Below are 21,922 nucleotides of genomic sequence, written 5' to 3'. Positions count from 1 at the left end.
CTGCACATGCTTGCAAGCACTGCCAGGGAGTTAGGGGTCAGAGCTGTCACTCTAGAGATCAAGAAAGCCACCATCTCTCCTGTCCCCTGCACCCCCCCCCCAAACCTGTGTGTTTAGGGGAAGGCAATGTGGAGTGGACATTTCTGTCTTTTTATCTCTTGATAAACCAGGAAGAGAGTGACCTGGGTCATTTTCTGGCCCTGTGTCCCCCATCAATGGCACAGCTGAGTTCCCCCACCCCTAATGCTTCTTTCTGAAGCAAGAATGACCCTTCTTTCTGAAGCAAGAATGACCCCTCTTTCCAGTTCCCTCTTTGAAAGTGCCAGCGAGGTCCGTGGGGGACACAATTTAATCAAATCTCAGCATTCTGGAATAGGATCCTAAATTGAATAACAGAATCCCAGAATAGAGCCCAGATGGACCCAGGACCCGGAATCCAGGCTGGAGAAGTGCTTCGGACCCAGCAGAGGATCCCTGCTGGACTCTCAAACCCCAGCTGGGCTCCTGGAGGTGGAGTGGGTCCCAGGGGGCAGCGGAGGCCAGTGCGGCCAGCTGCTGTCTCTTGGACAGAAGGGGATGAACTGTTTAAGGCAACACCATCTCTTTCATCATGAAGGTCTTGGGGGGCAAAGGACAACCCAGATATGGCAGCTGCCCTACTGTTTATCTGAGCACCCCAGAAAAGGATGCGTTTGTCTGACCAGCTGTGGATCCCTCCATAGACCCTTCCTGAAAACCCTTTCTGTGCACACAAGAGTCTCTGAGGTGACCCCTGTAGGACCCATGCTCACGCCCCATGACTTGGTTCAGTGTCAAGCCAAACCTGCAAATGAGTGAGGGGCCCCAAGGTGCTGAACGTCTAATGATTTGACCTTCCCCAGCCTCAGTTTCCTTACCTGTGAAATGGGACTATAGGATTGTTTTAAGGATTCTGTGAGGTGACACATGCCAGGTGCTAAGCACACAATGGGAACTTGGTAAATCTATGCTGAATGAATGATGGACTATCCCGGGCAAGTCAAGCTTTAGGTCTCACAGCTAGTCATGCTGTCTTTCCGTGCCTGTTTGCTTCCCGTGAAAGGGGAGTAGTGTAGACACGGCCTGGCACAACCTCTTGGGTTACCTCTCCTGCTGAGCACTGTGCCCAGCACATTTCCAGCCTGCTCTGTACCCACTGGGCAGGGCCTAGGTTTCACTTCTGTGAAAATCATAGGTCTTACCTTGTTTCATTTCGGTTGTTCTTTGTGGACCCTGTGCTGGGTCTTTCTGGGTAAGGAGGCACAGAACCCCTCAGCCCCTGCCCCGAGGAGCTCACCCAAAAGAGAGACTGTGTGTGCGTGTGTGTGTGTGTGTGTGAGAGAGAGAGAATGCGTGTGGGTGAGAATTTGTGTGAGAATGTGTGTGTGTGAGAGAGAATGTGTGAGTATGTGTGTGTGAGAATGTGTGTGTGTGTGAGTATGAGAGAATATGTGTGAGAATGTGTGTGTATGTGTGTGTGCATGTGTGTGTATGAGAGAGAATGTGTGTGCATGTGTGTGAGAATGTGTGTGAGTGTGTGTGTATGAGAGAATGTGTGTGAGAATGTGTGTATGTGTGTGTGTGCGTGTGTGTGTATGAGAGAGAATGTGTGTGTGTGTGTGCGCGTGTGTGTATGAGAGAATGTGTGTGAGAATGTGTGTGCGTGCGTGTGTGTGTGTATGAGAGAGAATGTGTGTGTGAATGTGTGTGAGAATGTGTGTGTATGTGTGTGTGCATGTGTGTGTGTATGAGAGAATGTGTGTGAGAATGTGTGTGAGAATGTGTGTGAGAATGTGTGTGTGTGTGCGTGTGTGTATGTATGAGAGAGAATGTGTGTGTGTGAATGTGTGTGAGAATGTGTGTATGTGTGTATGTGTGTGTGTGCGTGTGTGTGTATGAGAGAATGTGTGTGAGAATGTGTGTGAGAATGTGTGTGAGAATGTGTGTGTGTGTGTGTGTGTGTGTATGAGAGAGAATGTGTGTGTGTGAATGTGTGTGAGAATGTGTGTGTATGTGTGTGTGTGCATGTGTGTGTATGAGAGAATGTGTGTGAGAATGTGTGTGTATGTGTGTGTGTGTGTGTGTGTGTGTATGAGAGAGAATGTGTGTGTGAATGTGTGTGAGAATGTGTGTGCTGGGGGATATGCCGTGATCAAAGCAAGGCCTGGGCAAAGCAACAAAAGCAGATAGATAGTGAGGAGAGGGCTTCAGGGGCAGGTGGAATTTGAGGGGGCCTCTTCGAGGAGAGGATGGGGCACAGAGGGGTACATTCCAGCAGTTAGTGCAACAGCAGTGTTCCGGGGGTGTGGGAGGAATGCCTGGAGCTGAGCAGCCATGGCTCGTATGCCAGTTGAAGAGCTGACATGCTACCCCCAGGGCAATAAGAAGCCACGGCAGCATCTAGACCAGGAGAGGGGCTTGGTCTGGGCCCAGGTGGGAGAGCAGGAGGCTGGAATGGTGGCCTGGGCAGCCCAGAGGAGGGTGTCTGCCTTGCTTCCTTCCTCTCCACACCCCCTGGAAACAATCCAGTTGGGGCTTCCCTGGGGTCCTCACAAGGTACAACTTTGCAAATCCGAGAGACTGGGACCCAGCCTGACCACTTGAGACATATCCTTCACTCTCTCCCCCTAGTGGCCTCAGTTTCCTCATCTGTAGTATACACAGGTCAGACTTACGGGACCCTGTTTTCCCATGTGTGCCCACCCCAAAGACACAGACACTCCCAGAGCCCACAGGACCTTCCCTGGCTGGAGGTGGCTGGGTCCTCAGAGGACCCTGAAGAAATCGCCAGGGGATTGGGCCTCTGATTCTGACTTTCTTCTTTCCCTGTCTGATTTTTCCATCCATAAAATGGGAATGTTTCCATCTCATTAAGTTGTTTGGAGATTTATGAGTCAGTGAATATACATATTATTCCAACATGAGAAATTGTTTCCCCCTCAAACTTCTATTCACTTCAAAACCCCCCACAGATTTTCCACCTTCAATGCAGGCCCAGGACAGCTCTTGGCTTTTCACTGTTCTTTGCCCTAGGATCTCCCAGCCCTTGATTCTGCCCTCTACCCCAATCCTGACCCCATGAGTCTGGGGGTGTCTGTATCTGCCTCTGTCATGCCCTCCACCAGACAAGTGGGGTCCTCCCTGGGACTGCAAAATTACTCAGCATGGGGCACTCTGGGAATGTTGTTGAATAAATGAAAAGAGGAAGGGAGAGGGCAGGGAAGGAAGAGATGCAACACTGGGGAGCCAGAGAAGGTAGAGGAGGGAGGGAGGGCACTCGGCAGAGACCTTAGTGGGGCAGATGGAGAGAGAGAGCTGGAAGGAGGTGGGCAGAGCCAGATGGGTGGGCAAGGGGGACTGGAGAGGTGAGGGCATGGGGAGACCTGGCAAACCTCCTCAAGGCTCTGGTGGGATGGGCAGAGCCTAGCAGTGGCTGGTAGATCGCCTGGGCATGGGACTCGAGGAGTGAGGCACTGTGCCTCAGCTTTCTTGCTGCACATGTGCCCCTGTGTGCCCAGGGCCAGGGGTATGAGCCACAGTATGTGGATGCCAGCTTGGTGTGAGTCTCCAGGCTGGTGGGTAAGGCAGAGTGCAAGGCTGTGGGTGTGGACAGCTGGGCCTCCAAGCCTTGGCTTTTCAGTGGGGGCCTGGAGAGGAGGGGGTGCCCACCTGGCTTCTGGGACCAGACCAGGACCTCCCTCACTGCCAAGCTAACCCAAGAGGGGGAAGGAGCCTCCCAGTAGGAGGTGAAAGGTCCCAGGCTCTGCAGGCAGATGAAGACACAGGTGGCGAGCAGGTACCCTGGCCATGAGAATGGGGTGAGGGTTGAGGGTGCTGTGATGGAGGCAGGTTTCCTCCCGGTGGCCCCCTCCCTAGTTCCCTCTCTTGGCTCATCCATCTCCAGAAGATTATATTTAAATATCTCTTTTGTGCAAGGCAGGAGCTGGGCTCGCCCCTAAGAGGCGGTTTCCATGGCAACAACAATTGCCAGCTTCCATGTGGTGAATCAGTGTTGCCATGGCAACCCCATCCTCATCTGCCCAAGGTGCTGGGACGGGGGAGGAGGTGAGGGCCAGTGGAGGTGATGTAAGAGGGGTGGGGGAGCAGGAGGCTGATGTTCAGGTGTCCCCCCCCCCCACTTTCTTTCACCTCAGTCTGCTCCCAGTCCAGAATCTGGTCTCATCTGGTTTAAATAATCTCCCCTCCTGCCTCCAGCTAGCAGGGTGTGGTACCCAGGTGGAGAAGGTTGTGAGTGTGTGTGTGTGTGTGTGTGTGGTGGGGGAAGGGAGATATGGTTCCTCTTTCCTCTGAGGGTGTGGCTGGGCAGCAGGAAGGTTGGGCCACCAGAACTGGGGACACTGGATGGGGAAGACTGAGGCCTCTCTGGTTCTGAAGCTCTCGAGGCTGAGTTCAGCCAGCGAGGCAGCCAGGGCCATATGTGCCTGGGACCCACACTTAGAGAGGGGGAAGGTATCCACAGAGGGAGGGGCTCACACAGGGGAGGGGAGCAGAGAGAAGGAAAGGACTCAGAAAGGGAAAGGAAGCTAGAGAAGGGGAGGAGGATCTATCAGGAGAGGGGACTCAGGGAAGGGGGTGCTGGACGAGGGAGGGGCTCAGAGAGGGAGTTCAGAGCTGGGACAGGGTCTGAGAGAAGGGAAAGGAGTCCAGAGGGGAGGAGACATGGGGGTTTCAAAGTTGGGGAGTGGTGTCTATTCATGAGAGTGGGTGGAAAGATCTCTAAATTTGACCTCTAGGACTCCTCAGTGCCTCAATTCATCTACTATGACTTTGGTGGATATAGTAAATAACTTTTCTCTGGGCCTTGATTTTTACATCTATAAAATGGGGTGAAACTGTGTGTGTGTGTGTCTCTCTCCCTTGCTGAGCAGCTGCACTATGATTAGAAGACTGACATTTATTAAGCACCTTCTCTGAATGGGCGGGGATCTACTCCAAGATTGCCTGACCTAGGACCAGCACTCACTGCCCCCAGGCCTGTTAGGGAGAGACCAGGCGCCTTTCTTCTGGTCAGCTCATTTTAGCAGATTCTCCCATTTCCCCTGCCTTGTGTGGAGTGATTCTGTGGTCCCAGTCTGGAGGAAGACGAGCAACACATAGACACGTCCTGCCCTGAGGCAGAGGGAGGAGGGAGCCCAGAGGAGTGGAAGGATTGCCCACTTGGGGGCTTTTGAGTTGGGTTTTGAAGAATGAGTAGGAGTTCCCCAGAGATACCAAGTTGGGAGAAGGATTCTGTCCTAGAATCAGTGGAGAAGCAAATGCCACCCCCATCCTACATCTCTCAAGTCTGTTGTTAAATATTCACATTAGCTTACATCATACCCATGGCTGGGTAAGTTTGGGGTTGAGGGCTAGGGAAGGATTTCTTCTATTGAGCATCATTTTCAGTGCCGGGGTTGGGGGATAGAAGTATCCAGAACAATGAGTCCAGATTTCAGGCTGGTCCACTCAGGTATAACAGTCTTCCCACCCAAGGCTTGAGGAACTGACTAAAAGTAACAGCCCTTGTGTATTAGTCAGCTACTTCTAAGTAACAAACCACCCTGACCATTTTATTTGTTCATGATTCTGTGGGATGGTAATTCCAGCCTTGCTCAGCTGGGCAGTTCTACTGTTCTCTCCAGGGGTCATTCATGCAGCTTCAGTCAGCTGGGGCTTGACTGGGCAAGTTGGGTCAGGATGACCTCACTAGTATGTGCTGGGTGTCAGTGAGGTCTCCCTGCATGAGGTCTACCACCCTCCAGTAGTTTTCCTCGTATGACCTGGTGGTCTCAGGGTCTCAATAGTGGAAGCTGCAAGGTCTCCTGAGGCCAAGGTTGGAACTCCCACTTCACTTCCACTTTATTCTATTGGTCAGACCGAGCCACATGGCCAAGTCCTGGCTCTAGTTTTGTTTTGTTTTTTCCTTTATTGATTTTGGAGAAAGAGATAGAAACATCGATGAGAGAACTTCAATTGGCCACCTCCTGCATGCCCCCCACTGGGGATCGGGCCCACAACCTGGGCATGTGCCCTGACCAGAAATTGAACTGGCAACCTCTTGGTGCATGGGTCAATCCTCAACCACTGAGCCACACCAGCTGGGCCTGACTCCAGTTCTTGATGAGAGAAACCACAAAGTCACATCACATTCAGGGACTGGAGGAGTTGGGCCATCTTTGCAAATAGACTATGGCACTTGAGGAGGCTTCCTGGAGGAAGGGATATTGTTACTGAGTTTTAAAGGCTAAGTAAGAGTTCCAGACAGTGTGAGCGAAGCCCTGTAGGTGGGACCGTGTGTTGTTTGGTTTGAGCGAAGTGTTAGTTGCTGCCAGGTGGTTGGTAGGATGCTGAGGCTGGGGAGGTAGGCAGGGTTGCCTGGCAGAGCTCAGGCAAAATCCCTACCCACGCTACTCCAGCTGCTGACCTTGACCTCCCCCTACCCCTTCTTTCCACAGATGGCACGGCCAATCCAGGTGAAGCCTGCGGACAGCGAAAGTCGTGGAGGTAGTTGTCATCTCTCTGTGACCTCCAGGCTGGGGGTTGGCAGAGGGATGGGGGAAGGAGGGAAGACCTCTTCACAAAAGGCTGCAGCAGTCACCTGCCTGCTCATACACCCATTGAGACAGAGACAGGATAGCAGGGGCTTGTGTCCGCTCTTCCCGACCACAGAGCCATAGGCCAGGTGCAGCTACTTTCCCCTGGAGCTTGAAATACCCCATTCCTCTCAGGGAGCAGTAATGGGGATCTTCAGATGCAGAAGGGATGGGGTCCCTGAAGGGCTGTGGATTGATTTCTGGTGTGTACGTGTGCACGTTTGCATGTCTGGACAAGTGCATATGTCTGTGTATGTAAGCATGCATACTTGGGCACACCTGTGTGCAAACAGGTGTGTGTGTCTCTATCTCATGTGTAAGTATGTGCACATATGCATGTGTGTTTCTGCGGCTGGTACAGTGGGGGTGCATACACAGCTGCGCACACAGCCTGTGTGCGGGCATGAATGTTCAAGTGTGTGCTTGACTGTAACAGGCTGGGCATGTGGACTTGCAGGCTGGGGCCTGGTGTCTGCATGAGGCTGGACGGTGGCGGGGGTGTACCCATGGAGGGGGTGCTTGGCTGTCCCCAGTGGGATACAAAAAATCTTGGAGATTTTTGCCCCCACCCTTCTCAGGCAGATTAGGGGCAGAGGGGAGAACAGCCAGCTCTTGGGGACAGTGTGTGGGGCAGGACTATTAGGACCCCTGCATATGTGTAGGAACTTGGTAAAGCCCATAAAGCCTGTTTTCATACTCTCCACTCTGGCTGCCAGTGTGAGGCAGGGATTAGAGAGGTGGGGTCTACATGTCTCTATCTCTTTCTCCTCTCTCTTTCTTCCTCTCCCTCCATATTTCTGTTTCTCTCTCCTTATCTTTTTCTTTCCTGTCTCTCTTGTTCTCTCTCTGCTGCTCTCTATGTCTCTTTGCCTGTCTCTGTTTCACTCTCGTCTATCTCCCTCTCTCTCTGATGCTCAATCTCTCTGCTTCTGTTTCTCCTTCCCTCCCACCTCCATGAGTGACAGCTGCCAGAAAACTGGTCTCCATAGAAACCCAGCTCACGGTCTCCAGGAGAGGAAGCTGCCAAGTTCGTGATTACAGGGGAGCAGTGCAATTACCTCGGGGGCAGGGCTCTGGTGCCTCACACAGGAGAGGCTGGTCCAGACTGACCCCTGGCCTTAGACTTGGGCTGGTCCCAGCCAGGCACCCACTCCAACCCCGCCCAAAAGGGACTGCAAGCTGCCCAAGCACCTGTTCCTGTGCACACACATGCCCTCACTCATTCAACAAACATTGATTGCCTCGCCCCTCCTGAGCCCCGGCAAGGCTGGGCAGAGAGCTCTGCTGGGTATCATGAGGATGCAGAGGCCATCAGCGCTTACCCCTCCCTGGAAAATCCAGGTGGCAGACAGACAGACTGACAGGAACCTAGGCCAGGAAAGGCAGTTCCTAACCCTGGTACTATATGTGGGCTCTCTGAGGCCACAGGAAGGAGACACCATCTTTGCTGGGAGAGTGGGAGCAGTGGAACAGATGCCCCGAAGGATTGAAGGAAGGACATTCCAGACGGGATGGGGGGCCGGGGGACACTGTGAGCAAATGCGTGGAGATAGGATCGTGCAGGAACGTGGGAGGGTGGAGAGACCCAGGGCAGGGAAAGCTGTGACCTCCTTCGCACCCGCTGAACAGGCGGTCCCAGGGGAGAAATTCCTGGAGGCTTTCAAGCCAGGACTCGGCTGAGGTGGTGTCTCCTCCCACAGGGGACCGGAAGCTATTTGTGGGGATGCTGAACAAGCAGCAATCGGAGGAGGACGTGCTGCGGCTGTTCCAGCCTTTCGGGGTCATAGACGAGTGCACGGTGCTCCGGGGACCTGATGGCAGCAGCAAAGGTGACAGGCCAGGGTCGGGGCAGGGGACATGGGGAGCAGGGTGGGGCCTGAGGCGGGCAGGGTTGGATCCCCCTGCAGGGCACACTTGGAGCGAGACTGGTGGATGGGGTCCATGGATGGACAGAGACTAGTCCTATCTATCTGCCCTTGTCGGTCTGGGGATGTCTGTCTCCACCTGACTGTCCATGGGACTGTTTCCGCCTGGATTTGCCTGTGTCCTGTGGACTGTATTTCTGCCTGATCCTACCTACTCCACCTACTGTTCCTATATGGCCGTTCCTTCTAGGAATGATTGTTTAATGACCTTCAAAGACTTGTTTTCCTATCTGCCCATGTGACTGTATGTGACTAGGTTTGGGTGTCACTCACTCCTCCTGCATGTCTGTCTCTGACTCTTTCTGCCTGGGTGTCCAAATGACTATTTCAGTCTGGCTTTTCATGTGTCTCTGGTCTCTGGCTATCTGCCCACCTGATTCTGCCTGTGTGACTGACCAGCTGGGTCTACCCTTGTCTGGTGACTTTATCCCCATTTCTCCAAATCTGGTCACATGAGCCTATCCATCTGGGTCTAAGTGCGTCTCTGAGTATGCACAGACTGTATCTCTCTGCATGTGTGTCTCATGGTTTGTCACTTTAATTCTGCACATCTGATTACAACTCTGGATCTCATAGTGTTGGTGGCTGGTGGGTATTCTCTAAGCCTGTCCCATCACTTGATTGTACATTTGACAAACAGCTATCTGGCTGGCTGGCTTTCTGATCGAATGGATGGCCGATTGGCTGACTGTAACTCTGTGGCTGGCTGTGTGCTTCTCTTACTGTCTCATCCTTCATTGTCCAGCTCTCTGTCTGAGCAAATAGTTGGATGGCTCTGTTGTCCAGATGTCCGACTCTCTGGCTGCATGTGTCTGATGCTGACTGGCCATCCAGGGCTCCCTGCCCCTCTCTGGTGGCCCCTGCCTGCCCAGAAAGACCTCATTGCCTCTCACCTGTTCTTCTCTTGGAGCAGGCTGTGCCTTCGTGAAGTTCTCCTCCCACACGGAGGCTCAGGCGGCAATCCATGCCCTGCATGGCAGCCAGACCATGCCGGTGAGTAGAACCTGTGCTGGGCCATGGTGGTGGGCATGGGAAAGGGTTAAGGGGGCCCTGTTCCTACCATCTCAGCCATCTGGCTCTTCTTCAAAGAGGGCATAGGTGGAAAAAGGGGCAGTGGTATGAGTGGGTGTATGTGTGTGATTGTGCATGTGAGTATGTGTGTGAATGTGAGTGTGCAAGGATATACTGCCAGTGTATGGCTGCATATGTGTGTGTGTGAGTGCATACATGTCTGTGTGAGTGCATGTGTGCAAGCATGTTAAGTGTATGAGTATGCCTGGGTGATGTAGAAGAAACCAGTGCATGTGTGTGGCTCTGTAGGTGTGTGTGTGAGGGTAAGTATGTGAATATCTGTGAGTGAGGGCATGTAATTATGTGTGCATAGTAACTGTATATACTTATGTGTGTACATGTGTGATTTTGTGCATGAATATGTGAATGCATGTGTGCGAGTATATGTGAGCATGCATGGTAAGTGTGTATGTGTGACTTCTATGCATAACTGTGAGCATGCATGGTGAGTGTATGTGTGTGAGTATACAGGAGGGGTGAGACCTGAGGGTGGGTGGAATTTGCCATGGTCAGCAGGGGGACATGAGGGTGTGGAGAGTGACAAGATCAAAGATGAGATCGGAACGGGCAGCCTCAGAGGGGCTGGGAAGGGCGGGCTGGAGGGGCTTGCAGTTCGAGGCTGAGGTGTACAGATTCCTCCTATGGCCATGGGGAGGTTTGACAGGAACGGGAAGGGGCCAGGGTATTTGGAAATGTCTCTTTGGGGCCAGAGTAGGGGGTGGGAAGAGGCAAGACTAGAGCTGGAACTTGTGGGACAGCAGTGGTGTGAGGCTGGGAAGGACCACCCAGACACTGGGGGTGGCCCTGTCCCCGAGGAAGGAGACTCTAGGAGTGACCTTCACTGTATGTAAATGTCCAAGTCTGCATGGGAAAGATAGCCTTGGAGAACTAATTCTCCTCTCATTTGTTCTTGAAAATGGGTATGAAGTGCAGGGCAGTCTCAGAAGACCAGGCATCAGTTTTGGTCCCTGGACAGGCAGGATTTAGCTCATCACCAGGTCAGGCTTCCTCCTACTCAGAGCTGTCCAGTAACAGGACTGACAGGCATAGCAGGGAGTGAGCTCTCCATCAAAGGGGGCATGTCAACCTCTCTGCTGGCTGGAATGTCATCTGTTCTCAGGTGTAAGGTGCCATTTGCAGAGTTATCCATTTGTGTCCCATTCCTCTCTGGTGACTGCATTCTCACCTGTTCTCAGGTGTGGGTGACAGTTATAGGGTCCTCCACCCAGGCTGCCATTGTTCTGCTTCAGCTGTTGGATTCTCCTCCTGTTTATTATTATTATTTTTAAGATTTTTAATTGATTTTTAGAGAGAGGGAAACATTGATGTGAGAGTAAAACATTGATTGGCTGCCTCCTGCATGCCCCCTACTGGGGATCGAGCTTGCAACCCAGGCATGTGCCCTGATCAGGAATCAACTGGCAACCTTTTGGTGCACAGGACAACACCCAACCAACTGAGCCACACAGGCTAGGGCTCCTCCTGTTTTGGAGTGTGTCTCAGAGTCAGGCTCCTCCACTGTACTCCAGACAGAAATCCCTGGGCCCGGATGCCCCACTTGTGTGCAGGGGTGTTTACATTGTCAAGTGCAAGACCCAGGACTGATTTTCAGGTTGTCTCACTGTGGTGCCCAAAGTCTGTAGCTGAAGTTTTGTGGAGAGGGCCAACAGCTGTTACCACACCCCTCACCCAAGGGCCTGAGCTGATGTGGGTCTGGGGACCCCAGAGTCCTGGTTACTTCCCTCCTTCTTTTCCCTTCCTGCTTGTGGCTGCTCCTGCAGGGTGCCTCCTCCAGCCTGGTGGTCAAGTTTGCCGACACGGACAAGGAGCGAACGCTACGACGCATGCAGCAAATGGTGGGCCAGCTGGGCATCCTGACACCATCCCTCACCCTGCCCTTCAGCCCCTACAGTGCCTACGCCCAGGCTGTGAGTGACCCCAGCAGACATACTTTTGTCTCCAGCGGGACTTCCAAGACCACTCTGAGGAGCCGATTCAATCTCTCTCTCTCCATCTAAGTCTCTTTTGAGGAATTCGGCTTCTCTGCCCATCTTTCTATCTCTTGCCCAGTCTCTCTGACTCAGGGTCCTATCCTGGCCATGGTTGAGCCCACAAATCCAGGCTGAGCCTTAACCTCAAACTGACACCAAACCCAGACTGAGCCTCTAAATCTAGGCTAACTCCAACTGAGTCTCAACCCTGGCTGAGTTAAGTGTTGGCTGATCCCCGATCCCAGACCAAGACCAAATTCCTGACTGAACCCAGATCCCTAGATGAGCCCTGATTCTTATGATCCCTGAACCTAGACTGAGCCCTAATGCCAGGCTGAGCCCTGATCCTAGACTAAGCCTTGATCCCAGGGTGAGCCCCAATTCCTGACTGACTCCTGACCCTGGCCTGAGCCAAGATATCTAGCCTGAACCCCCTAGTTACTGGAGGGCCAGGCCTCCCCCTGGGAGCTATGACCTCAGGGCAGGTGCCACCCTGACTGGGCATGTTGACTCCTTCTCCACCCCCAGCTCATGCAGCAGCAGACAACAGTCCTGTCCACCTCGGGCAGCTACCTGAGCCCTGGCGTGGCCTTCTCACCCTGCCACATCCAGCAGATCGGTGCCGTCAGCCTTAATGGGCTGCCTGCCACGCCCATCGCCCCTGCCTCTGGTAAGAGTCTGCCAGAGGCACAAGGATGGGTGGCCAGTGCCAGGGCCAGGCCCAGGTTCCTCATGACATTTTTCTGCTCTACAGGACTGCACTCACCCCCACTGCTCAGCACTGCCACTGTGCCCGGCCTCATGGCTCCCATCACCAACAGCTTTGCAGGCGTCGTGCCCTTCACTGGTGGGCATCCTGCCCTAGAGACTGTATATGCCAATGGCCTCATGCCCTATCCAGGTAACTTGAGTAGTTCCTCTGGGCCTAGGAGAGCATCAGGGGGCAGAGACCGTGTCTCTTGGACAAGCATAATTTCCTGTGCCTTGGTGCCTCATGGATCAGGGGGGCAGAACAAAGGGAGCCTCAGTTGAGCAGATATGTGCTGTGGGCACAGAGAAAAAAAGTTAAACATGGCAACTTTGCACCCAGACATTTCTGGGTTCATATTCAGATTTGGTGACCCTGGATGATTCCTTTAAGTCTCTGAGTTTCAATTTTGCTCATCCGTGAAATGGGACAGATAACATCAGTCATCTCGTGAGGTTGCATTGACAATGAAATCAGTATGTAAAATGCTTAACACATCACCTAGTACTAAGCATGGCACTATCAATTATTAATCATTACTATTTGGGAAGATATCAGTACCCCTATTCATTCATTCATTCATTCACTCTGTATTGACCATGCACTGACTTGGGCTGGGCTCTGCTCTCATGAAGCAGAGGTCTCACCTTTCCCTACCTTACACCATGATTTCAAGGTAAACATCCACCAACACCTTGCTGAGGTGAAGTAAGTCATCTGTGTTTCCACCCTTGAGGAGGATTTATTTTGATTTTTATTTCAAAATGATTGAGGCTCACAGGAAGTTGCCAAAATAATGCAGAAAAGTCCTATGTACCCCTCACCTAGCTTCTGCCAATGCTAACATCATATTTAATCATTGGACATTGTCAAAACCAGGAAATTGACATTGGTGTGTACAATGAACTCAATTTGAGTAGGAGAGCTTATTCAGATTTCACTGCTTTTTACATGCACATGTGTATGTGTGTGTGGTTCTAGACCATTTTATCACAGGTATAGATTCATGTAACCACCATCACAGTCAAGATACAGAACTGTTCCAGCTCTACAAAGTAATTCATTCATGCAACCCCTTTACAGTCACACCCCCCCTACACCATTCCATCCTCTAGCAACCTCTCTCCATTCAAGCAGAATCTTTTGGCTGAATTTTCTCTATTCACCAGCTCTGGTGGCCTGAACAAACTCTCCCCTCTCTTACCTCCTCCATTAGGGGCAGTCGGAAGGACACAGCCACATAGGGGGTCCATGGGGTGACTGATGAATGAGGTGTAGGGAGCGAGAGAGGTGAAGGCATGGGGGTGAGTGGTGGTCTGGAGCAGAGGCCTGGAGTCCTGGAGAATCTAGAGAATACAACGAAGAAGCGAGGGGGCCAGGATGGGGAGAGAGAGATGGAAGTGATGTTTCTATCTCTCTGAAGTCCAGGAAACCTGGATTCCAGTTTGTCTTCTGCCATTTCCTATCTGAGTGGCCCTGTGCCAGGTACTTCACCTCTTTGAGCCTCAGTTTCCCCACCTGTAAAATGGAAATCATATCTGTAAACCATTTACGCAGAGGTGAAGCTGGGGCGGATGTCTGTTGCTCTCTTTCCGGCTCTTAAGAATTGGGGGTGGATGGAAGTCTTATGCTGCCCTCGCTCCACTCAGCCCCTCCGTCTGCCCGCAGCCCAGAGCCCTACCATGGCTGAGACACTCCATCCTGCCTTCTCCGGAGTCCAGCAGTACACAGGTAGGGAGGCAGCCCGGCCCTCCCTGCCGGTGGCCCCACCCCGCAAGAAGCCCCGCCCCCGGGCTCGGCCCCCACGGTCTTTCTTTCTCTAACCTAGCTTCCTACCTCTGGCCCTGGCCCAATCCCAGCTCTTGGCCCTGCCCCCGTTTTTAGCGTCTGGTCCTGCCCCTCACGGCCTTCCCTGCCTCTACCGAGGCCCCGTCCCCCTCTGGCTCTCCCCGAGGCCCGCCTTGGCCTCTCCCTTAACGCGTGTCCCCGCCGCTCAAGCCCTGGCCCCTCCCCTCTTCCCTAGCGCCTTGAGCCCACCCTTAGGCCGGCTCTTAGTTGCGGCTACGTCACTCTTCCTTCCCACGACCTGGTATTGGCCCCGCCCTCACCCTGGGCCCCGCCCCCCGGGTCAGTCCCGCCCCGCTCACTCCGGCCGCCCCCGGCCTCACGCTTGCTGACGCTCCGGGTCTCCACAGCCATGTACCCTACTGCGGCCATCACGCCCATCGCGCACAGCGTCCCACAGCCGCCGCCCCTCCTGCAGCAGCAGCAGCAGCGAGAAGGTGAGGGGGCCGCGACCTCCCGCGGGCGCCAGCCCCGCCCTCCGACCGCCCCCTTCACCTGCAGGACCCACACCTGGCCAGGCCTCGGGGAACCACGCGGCTGAGGACTCGGCCCAGGGGGACCGACAGGCCTGGTTCAAGCCCTGACGCAGCCCCTAGGTGTTTGAGGGTCCATTGACGCCCCCTCTCTGAACCCCCGTTTTCTCCTCCGGAAAGTGAGAAGCGTGCTAGCTCGACGTTGTAGGAGTAGAGGTGCCCTTTCCAAAACGGAATGATTCTCCCAATTTTTGTACAGGAAACTCGTGTTGAGGTTGAGGATGAGGTGGTGAGGGATTTCGGGTAAAGGGAGGCCGCCCCAGTATAGTCGAGGGATGCAAGAGTTAGATTCTAGAGTCGGACGACTGGAATTCAGATCCACCCAGTTCTGATTTGTGACAAAAGGAAGGCACCTTGCCACACCCTATGCCTCAGTTTCCTCATCTGTAACACAGGCGACTATCTGTGCCAAGAGGCCTTACTGGGAATTAAGCAGTGGCCTTCCTGACACATAGTGGGCGCTCATCACTGGGGAGTCCCTCTGTCTTTAATCCAGCTAGTGGGAGTAGGGAGGGGAAGGAGGGTGCACTGGGGAGAGGTGACCAACCAGAAAAGCCCCAGGACACCCCATGGCAAGGGAAGTTCTGAGCCTGGCCAGCAGACATGTAAAAAAGAAAAGAAAAGATAGGACCCTAATAAAAACAGTAGCACAGTTTTATCAATGTTAGATGGCTAAGAAATGCATGGATACTAGAATAAATATGGCACGTTATCTTGGAAAAGAGCTGAAATTTGCATGTGGAAGTGGCATTGAGAGGGTTACGGTGTAATAGTGGAAACAGGATTGTCTGAAATGAGACACTTGTAACCACAGATGGGGACAGGTGTAGCTCCTAACAGACTCAGGAGCTGAGAAAGTTGTTGGGTGTTTGAGCCTTGTGTCCGAGCATGAATTTGATTTTCTTGTGAGGCTTGGTTCATCTGGGTCCAGTTTTCTGCATTCACCTAGTGTTTCCTGGAGGCGAGATAGCCCATAAACAAGTACAGAATTTGTGTTATGTGCAAAATTGTTCTGTAACATATCAATCACGTTGCAACACACTTGCTTTTAAAAACAAGCATTATAGCAGAACTGTGGTCCTAATCAGAAAGGTAAGGGGGTGGGTATGATTGTGTGATCTTGGACTTTGTATTTTCTGAGGTGGGGAATATTCAAGGGTGGGGCAATTCTTGTTGGTTTGACCATTACCTTTGTTTTGGGGAGCATGGGAGAAGGTTTGAAAACTGTTCATGGCTTCAGATAATCGGGCTTTTATTTTTTTCATTTATTTTACTTAATTTTTTATTGAACTTATTGGGGTGACATTGGTTAATAACATTATATAGGTTTCATTTGAACAGTTCTATGATACATCATCTGTATATTGTATTGTGTGTTTACCACCCCAAGTTAATCAGATTTTTAAATGGTGTTATTTATAGTTTATCTATAAACCATGCACTGGGGAATATATGGGGAAGGGATGATTTTGAAGGTTAGCTATGCTTTAAAAAATTATTTGTAGTTGGTATAGTCTCCCATTTTAAATTTTTTTTGTGATTTCAGGATATCTGGGGTTTGGGACTGGAGAATTCTCTTTGTATTTTACTTGATTTTATTTTTGCATCTTCTGAGTTTTAAAAATTACCTAAAGTTAGGAGGATTATCCAAGGCTTTTGGAAAATATATCTGGATATTTGGGTTTTAGGACCAGAGAATACTTGTCTTGTTTTATTCTGTGATCATCAGACTTCCATTACTATTTTTAAAAATTGATTTTAAAGAGGGAGGAAGAGAGAGAGAAAAAGGAACATTGATGTGAGAGAGATACATCAATCAGTTGTCTCCCGTACGTGCTCTGATCGGACCCCCTGACCAGGGATCGAACCTGAAACCTAGGTATGTGCCCTGACCGGGAGTTGAACCTGAGACCTTCCATTGCACAGGATGATGCTCCAGCCGAGCCACACTGGCCAGGGCAATCATCGGACTTTAAAAAAATTTTTTTGTTTTAGAACCAGTTTTAGACTTAGAGAATAATTTTAAAGATAGATTATAGTTTCCATATACATCACACCTAGTTAACTTGATATTTGTAAATAATCTGGAATTTGAGGTTTAGGGATTTTCCTGGATTTTGGAGTTCCTGGGATTTATCTTGGTTTAGGGGGAAGGGGAGGGATCATCTGAATTTTGTAAATTATCTGGGGCCTGAGGATTATCAGAGGTTTGTAGTATCTGAGTGTGGGATTATGTACACCAGGGGTCAGGGTGCCCTACTCCCTCCCCCCATTTCCATACCCCTTCTTTCTGGGTGTCATGGAGCACCCCTCTTTTGACAGCTGGAAGTGCCAGATGTAGGTCCGGACCCAACCCTCTCCCAGGGGGGATCCACCTCCTCTCCTTGGGGGCTTTATGTCTTTCTCTCCCCCACCTGCAGGTCCCGAAGGCTGTAACCTGTTTATCTACCACCTCCCCCAGGAGTTTGGAGACACGGAGCTGACGCAGATGTTCCTGCCCTTCGGCAATATCATCTCCTCCAAGGTGTTTATGGATCGGGCCACCAACCAGAGCAAATGTTTTGGTGAGTACCTGTGGAGGGTACCCCTTTCTGCTGGCCAACCTGTCTCACTCCCCTCAACCTGGAACAGGGGATGGGGGAGGTGGGGAGGGAGGGGTAGTTTAGCCATAAGACAGTCTAGATCCAAAAGAATCACATTTTAAAAAAAAACGCCCTGGCCAGTTTGGCTCAGCGGTTAGAGCGTCGGCCTGCGGTCCGGAGAGTCCCGGGTTCGGTTCCCGCTAAGGGCACGTACTTCGGTTGCAGTTTGTCCCCGGCCCTGGTTGGTTGTGCGGGTGGCAGCCACTCGATGTGTCCCTTCACGTCGATGTTTCTCTCTCTCTCTCCCTTCCTCTCTCTCCCTCCCACTCTATCTGTACAAAAAAATGGAAAAATATCCTCGGATGAGGATAAAAAAAAAAAAAAAAAAAGATTCATACCCATCCGGTGTGGCTCAGTGGTTGAGCATCAACCCATGCACTGAGAGGTTGCCAGTTTGATTCCTGGTGGGCGCACATACCCAGGTTGTGGGCCTGATCCCTAGTGGGGGCATGTAGGAAGCGGCCAATCGACGTTCTCTCTCATCAATGTTTCCATCTCTCTCTCCCTCTCCCTCTGTCTCTCTAATATATCAATAAAGGGGAAAAAAAGTTTTTTAAAAAAATCACATTTGTAATCAGAGTGAGCACTTATTAAGCACTTACTATGTGCCGGGCACTTGCCATGCATTCTTTCTGAGACTCATTCATTCATTCATTCAGCAAATACATATACTGTGTCCTTGCTGTGTGCCAGGCTCCGTGATTGGCGCTGGGCACACAGCAGTGAAGGAAGCTGGCAAACCCTTGTCCTCAGAAAGCTCACAGTCTTCCTTTGCTGTCTGACAGAACTTTCTCTGATGATGGAAATGTTCTACATCTGATCAGTCTGAACCATCAGCCCCATGTGGCTACCAAGCTCTTGAAATGTGGCCAGAGTGACCAAAGGACTAAATTGTAAATTTTATTTAATTTTACTTAATTTAAATGTAAAAATAACCACTGGAGCCAGTGGCTACTGAACTGGAAAGTACAGGTTTAGGGAGAGGAGATGGAAATAAACATAGGATATAGGCCAGGGAATTATAAATGATATGAAGAAAAATAGAGCTGACTGATGATGAGTCAACATGGGAAAATCTGTAGGAAGAATGTTCTAGGAAGAGGGAAGAGCATGTACAAAGGTCCTGGGCCTGGACCATGTGTGTTGGAGGAACAGCGAGGAGGCCTATGTGGATGGAATAGAGTGAGTGATGGGGAGAGAGGGAGGAGGTAAGGGCAAGTGGGGGACAGGGGCAGGTCATGAAGGGCCTTGAAACTTGGGGAGGACTTCTTTGTCCCCAGAAACTGAGGAAATTAGGGCTCAGAGAGGCATTGACACTTGTTCAAAGTCACACAGCAGCAAAGAGGCAGAACCTAGACTAGAACTAGTCTGTTTGACAATAAAATCTGGACTGTTAACCCCACCCTGTCCTCTTTGAATAGCTAACTCTTGACTATTTATTGACTTCTGTATGTACTCGGTATCCAGCCATAAAAGGGAAGAATTTTCCCAATTTGCTGAGGGAGGAAAGAGAGGAATGAAGTGGTCAGGTGACACACTTGAAGTCATACAGCAAGTACAGGAGTTCCACTAGTGCCCAGGCCCCCTCTTCTGTATCTTGCTTCCAGGAGGAAGAAGAAATTTCTGGAGGAAAACCTACTCAATCACTTTCAACAATGGGGGGGAGGGGGGAGTCCATATGAATTCTCTGAGCCTCAATTTGCTTATTTATATGATGGGGGGATTTGAGGAGATAAATATGATGACATTAACCCCGAGCTCTAAATTCCCCTATGGCTCCCATGGGCCTCAGCAAGACCCTTCAACCCTGACGCCCCCCGCCATCTCTCTGCCTGACCTCCCACTTGGCCTCTCACACAGAGCTCAGACAACTCCATCTCCAAATGCTTGCACACGTGGTTCCCTCCCCCTGAAGGGCTCCTGGCCCCTGTGGCCTTCTCAGGGTCCTCTGTGAAGCCTGTGAGGACCAAGAAGTAGGGGACAGGAGTAGGGTCAGGTGGCAGGTGGAGGGAGTTTGGGCTGGTGGCATTTTAAAGAGGGGGAGGCTTAAGTGTTTCTGATGGTCTTGGGGGAGACTAGGAGTAGAGAGACTGACAAAGGCAGAGAGACAGGGAGAAAAGAGAGAAGAGGGAGAGATGGAAGAAGAAACAAAGATACACAAAGATAGTCAGATGGACAGAAAAGATCCCAGATGAATAGAGGTCTCAGAGGAGGCAAAGGGTTAATAACATCAGGGCCCAGAAGGAGGCAGGCATCCTGATAGGAGGGAGAACATGGCCCTTCCAGGACCCCCAGAGGTCCCACTTGTCCCCACTCTACATGGGAAGTCTCAGCAGAGCAGACCTCAGGTAAGGAATGAGTGCCCTATCCCCAGAGGCATGCAAGCCCAGGGGTGTCAGATCCAGACCAGGGTTGCTGTGTGGCTTCTGGCAAACCCTGCCATCTCTGTGGGCCGTCTGCCCCTGTGAGCGCACACCCCACCCCTAGGACCCTTCGAGCCAGGAAGCCAAGTGGAAGACGCCCATGTTACCCACCGTCACGGGTCCACCCTGGTCTCTGCAGGCTTCGTGAGCTTTGACAACCCAGCCAGCGCGCAGACCGCCATCCAGGCCATGAATGGCTTTCAGATCGGCATGAAGAGGCTGAAAGTGCAGTTGAAGCGGCCCAAAGACCCCGGACACCCCTACTGACCACGCCCACAGCCACCCTGAGGCTGTGGGCTTGGCCCAGGTGAGCCGCTTGGCGGCCCCACCCCTCAACCTTGCCCTACCCTGTGTTGTCTTTGCCCCTCCTAATTCTCCAAATTCTGTCCACCAGGGTGGGGTGACAGTGGGGCATGGGGGCGAGGTTGCTGCAAGAGACTACAGAAGCCCTCGGGTTAGATTGGTAGGGACAGATCTGAATGAAGGTACCCCCAATCCCTGTGGTGGTCGGGAGGGTAGGATTGGGGTAGGGAAGTGGGAGAAGCCAATGCTCACCAAGGTTGGTTAGGGAATCTTTTTTGGAGAAGGCTTTGTAGAATGAATAGAAATTTGACCTAAGGGACCAGGTTGGGTCCTGGGTGGGGAATGTTGTGGGGAGGGGCTTCTCTCCTGTCCTGTGACTTTCCCAGCTGGGCCCCTCTCTCAGCTTCTCTTATTTGGTATAATTCATACCCAATGGATTGATGGGAAAGAGAGATTTTGCCCTGCCCATTGGCATGCCAGAAAAAAAATGTCCCCCCCCCCCAAACAAACAAATCCCCAAGAGTGTATTTTGCCATCAGAACAAACAACATCAACGAATCTTCTTTGGGGAATGAATAGTGAGCCTAAGGGGCCAATAAGGAAACTAAATACTGACCTCAAGCTTCCATGAGCCTCATCTGTGAGATGGGCTCATAAAAGTCACCTCCCCCAGAGACAGTGGGGAGGACTCACACAGGAGACTTGGTGTTTTCCCCATTGAGCCCAGGATCCACTACCTGGAAAGTTCTCGATAATTTCTTTTTATTTTCTTTTTAATCACTATTGCCGTCGTCATCAGAGAGCCTCGCCTGGGGTGTGGCGCAAAGTAGGTGCTCAGTTAGGGGATGGTGGTACTTTTCAGACCCTGTCAGATCAGCCCCCACAGATGTGAAGGTGTGCAGTCACAGAGTCCTGTATCTTGGAGCTCACGTTTGGAAACCTGCCACATTTGGAAACCAACTCACGGCCAATCCACACACTTTTAACACGCTGGGATAGCACATCCTTCCTGAGCACCTACTATGTGCTAGGCACTGTTTCCAGCATTTGGGGACACAGCTGTGAATGAACAGAAACTGGGGGGTGGGGAAGGGGAGAAACTGCCTGCCCAGAGCTTCAGGGGCAGGCAGCAGGGGAGAGGAGACACAAATAAACAGGAATATTTGTCTCCAGTTGCCAGATAAGGACATGGACTTGGTGACCCTAAATCTGTTCCAAGCTAGGTTTGTTGGCTCCTGAACTCCAAAATGGACTCTTTCTGAAAAGATATGGGGCCTTGGGGTCCCAGACCCCAGCCTGGCCAGGGCAAGGGGGCGGATGGGCGGTGAGGTCGGCTGCCCTTGTGCCCTGGCTCAGAGCTCCCTAACGCCCCTCCCTTCTCCGCCAGGTGAGGGGCCTTCCACCCCAGGAGGGTTTCCCTGTTTCCAACTGATCCAGGACTTTTCCGTAAATTACAGCAGAGTTTGGACACCAGCCCTCCCTCTCCTCTCCTGTCTCCCCTTAACCCTCTCCCCAAAATGTGAAATGCTACCGAAGAGGGCAGGGGTTGGGGGAGCTCCTGAGTTGGAGGCTGAGGAGTTCACCACTTCCTCCTGGGAGATTTCCTCGCTCCCCATCCCTTACAACCTTGGTGGCTTCCCCAAACTAAATCACAACTTTTCCTATATATATATATGAATATATATATAGAGCTATAGACAGTATATATATATTTTTGAGTATAGATCATGGGACCAAACTTTTCTGACTTCCTTCCACCCAAGAGAAGGTGACCCTAGGCTGGTCACTCAGCAGGGACATAAGAAGGGCTGAGGCTGGCCAGGCAGCCCA

At 51.7% G+C, this 21,922-nt stretch overlaps 1 protein-coding gene across 1 annotated transcript in view; it reads left to right on the top strand.

The window, feature by feature from the left end:
* The window catches only part of CELF5 (CUGBP Elav-like family member 5), a 42,233-nt gene extending 20,703 nt beyond the window's left edge, over nt 1-21,530 (top strand). Inside the window, exons 3-13 of the mRNA XM_036282003.1 lie at nt 6,474-6,525; nt 8,312-8,440; nt 9,450-9,529; nt 11,389-11,535; nt 12,127-12,268; nt 12,353-12,499; nt 14,015-14,077; nt 14,542-14,628; nt 17,145-17,288; nt 19,929-20,096; nt 21,480-21,530. Of these exons, the coding sequence (XP_036137896.1) occupies nt 6,474-6,525; nt 8,312-8,440; nt 9,450-9,529; nt 11,389-11,535; nt 12,127-12,268; nt 12,353-12,499; nt 14,015-14,077; nt 14,542-14,628; nt 17,145-17,288; nt 19,929-20,056 (1,119 nt within the window). The 3' untranslated portion in view covers nt 20,057-20,096; nt 21,480-21,530. The remainder of the gene's footprint in view (nt 1-6,473; nt 6,526-8,311; nt 8,441-9,449; nt 9,530-11,388; nt 11,536-12,126; nt 12,269-12,352; nt 12,500-14,014; nt 14,078-14,541; nt 14,629-17,144; nt 17,289-19,928; nt 20,097-21,479) is intronic.
* The last annotated feature ends 392 nt before the right edge of the window (nt 21,531-21,922 follow it).

The sequence above is a fragment of the Molossus molossus genome, unplaced genomic scaffold (assembly GCF_014108415.1).
Source record: "Molossus molossus isolate mMolMol1 unplaced genomic scaffold, mMolMol1.p scaffold_m16_p_4, whole genome shotgun sequence".
Lineage (NCBI taxonomy): Eukaryota > Metazoa > Chordata > Mammalia > Chiroptera > Molossidae > Molossus > Molossus molossus.
The sequence above is the reverse complement of the archived record's forward strand: the minus strand, read 5'-3'. Positions and strand labels throughout refer to the sequence as shown.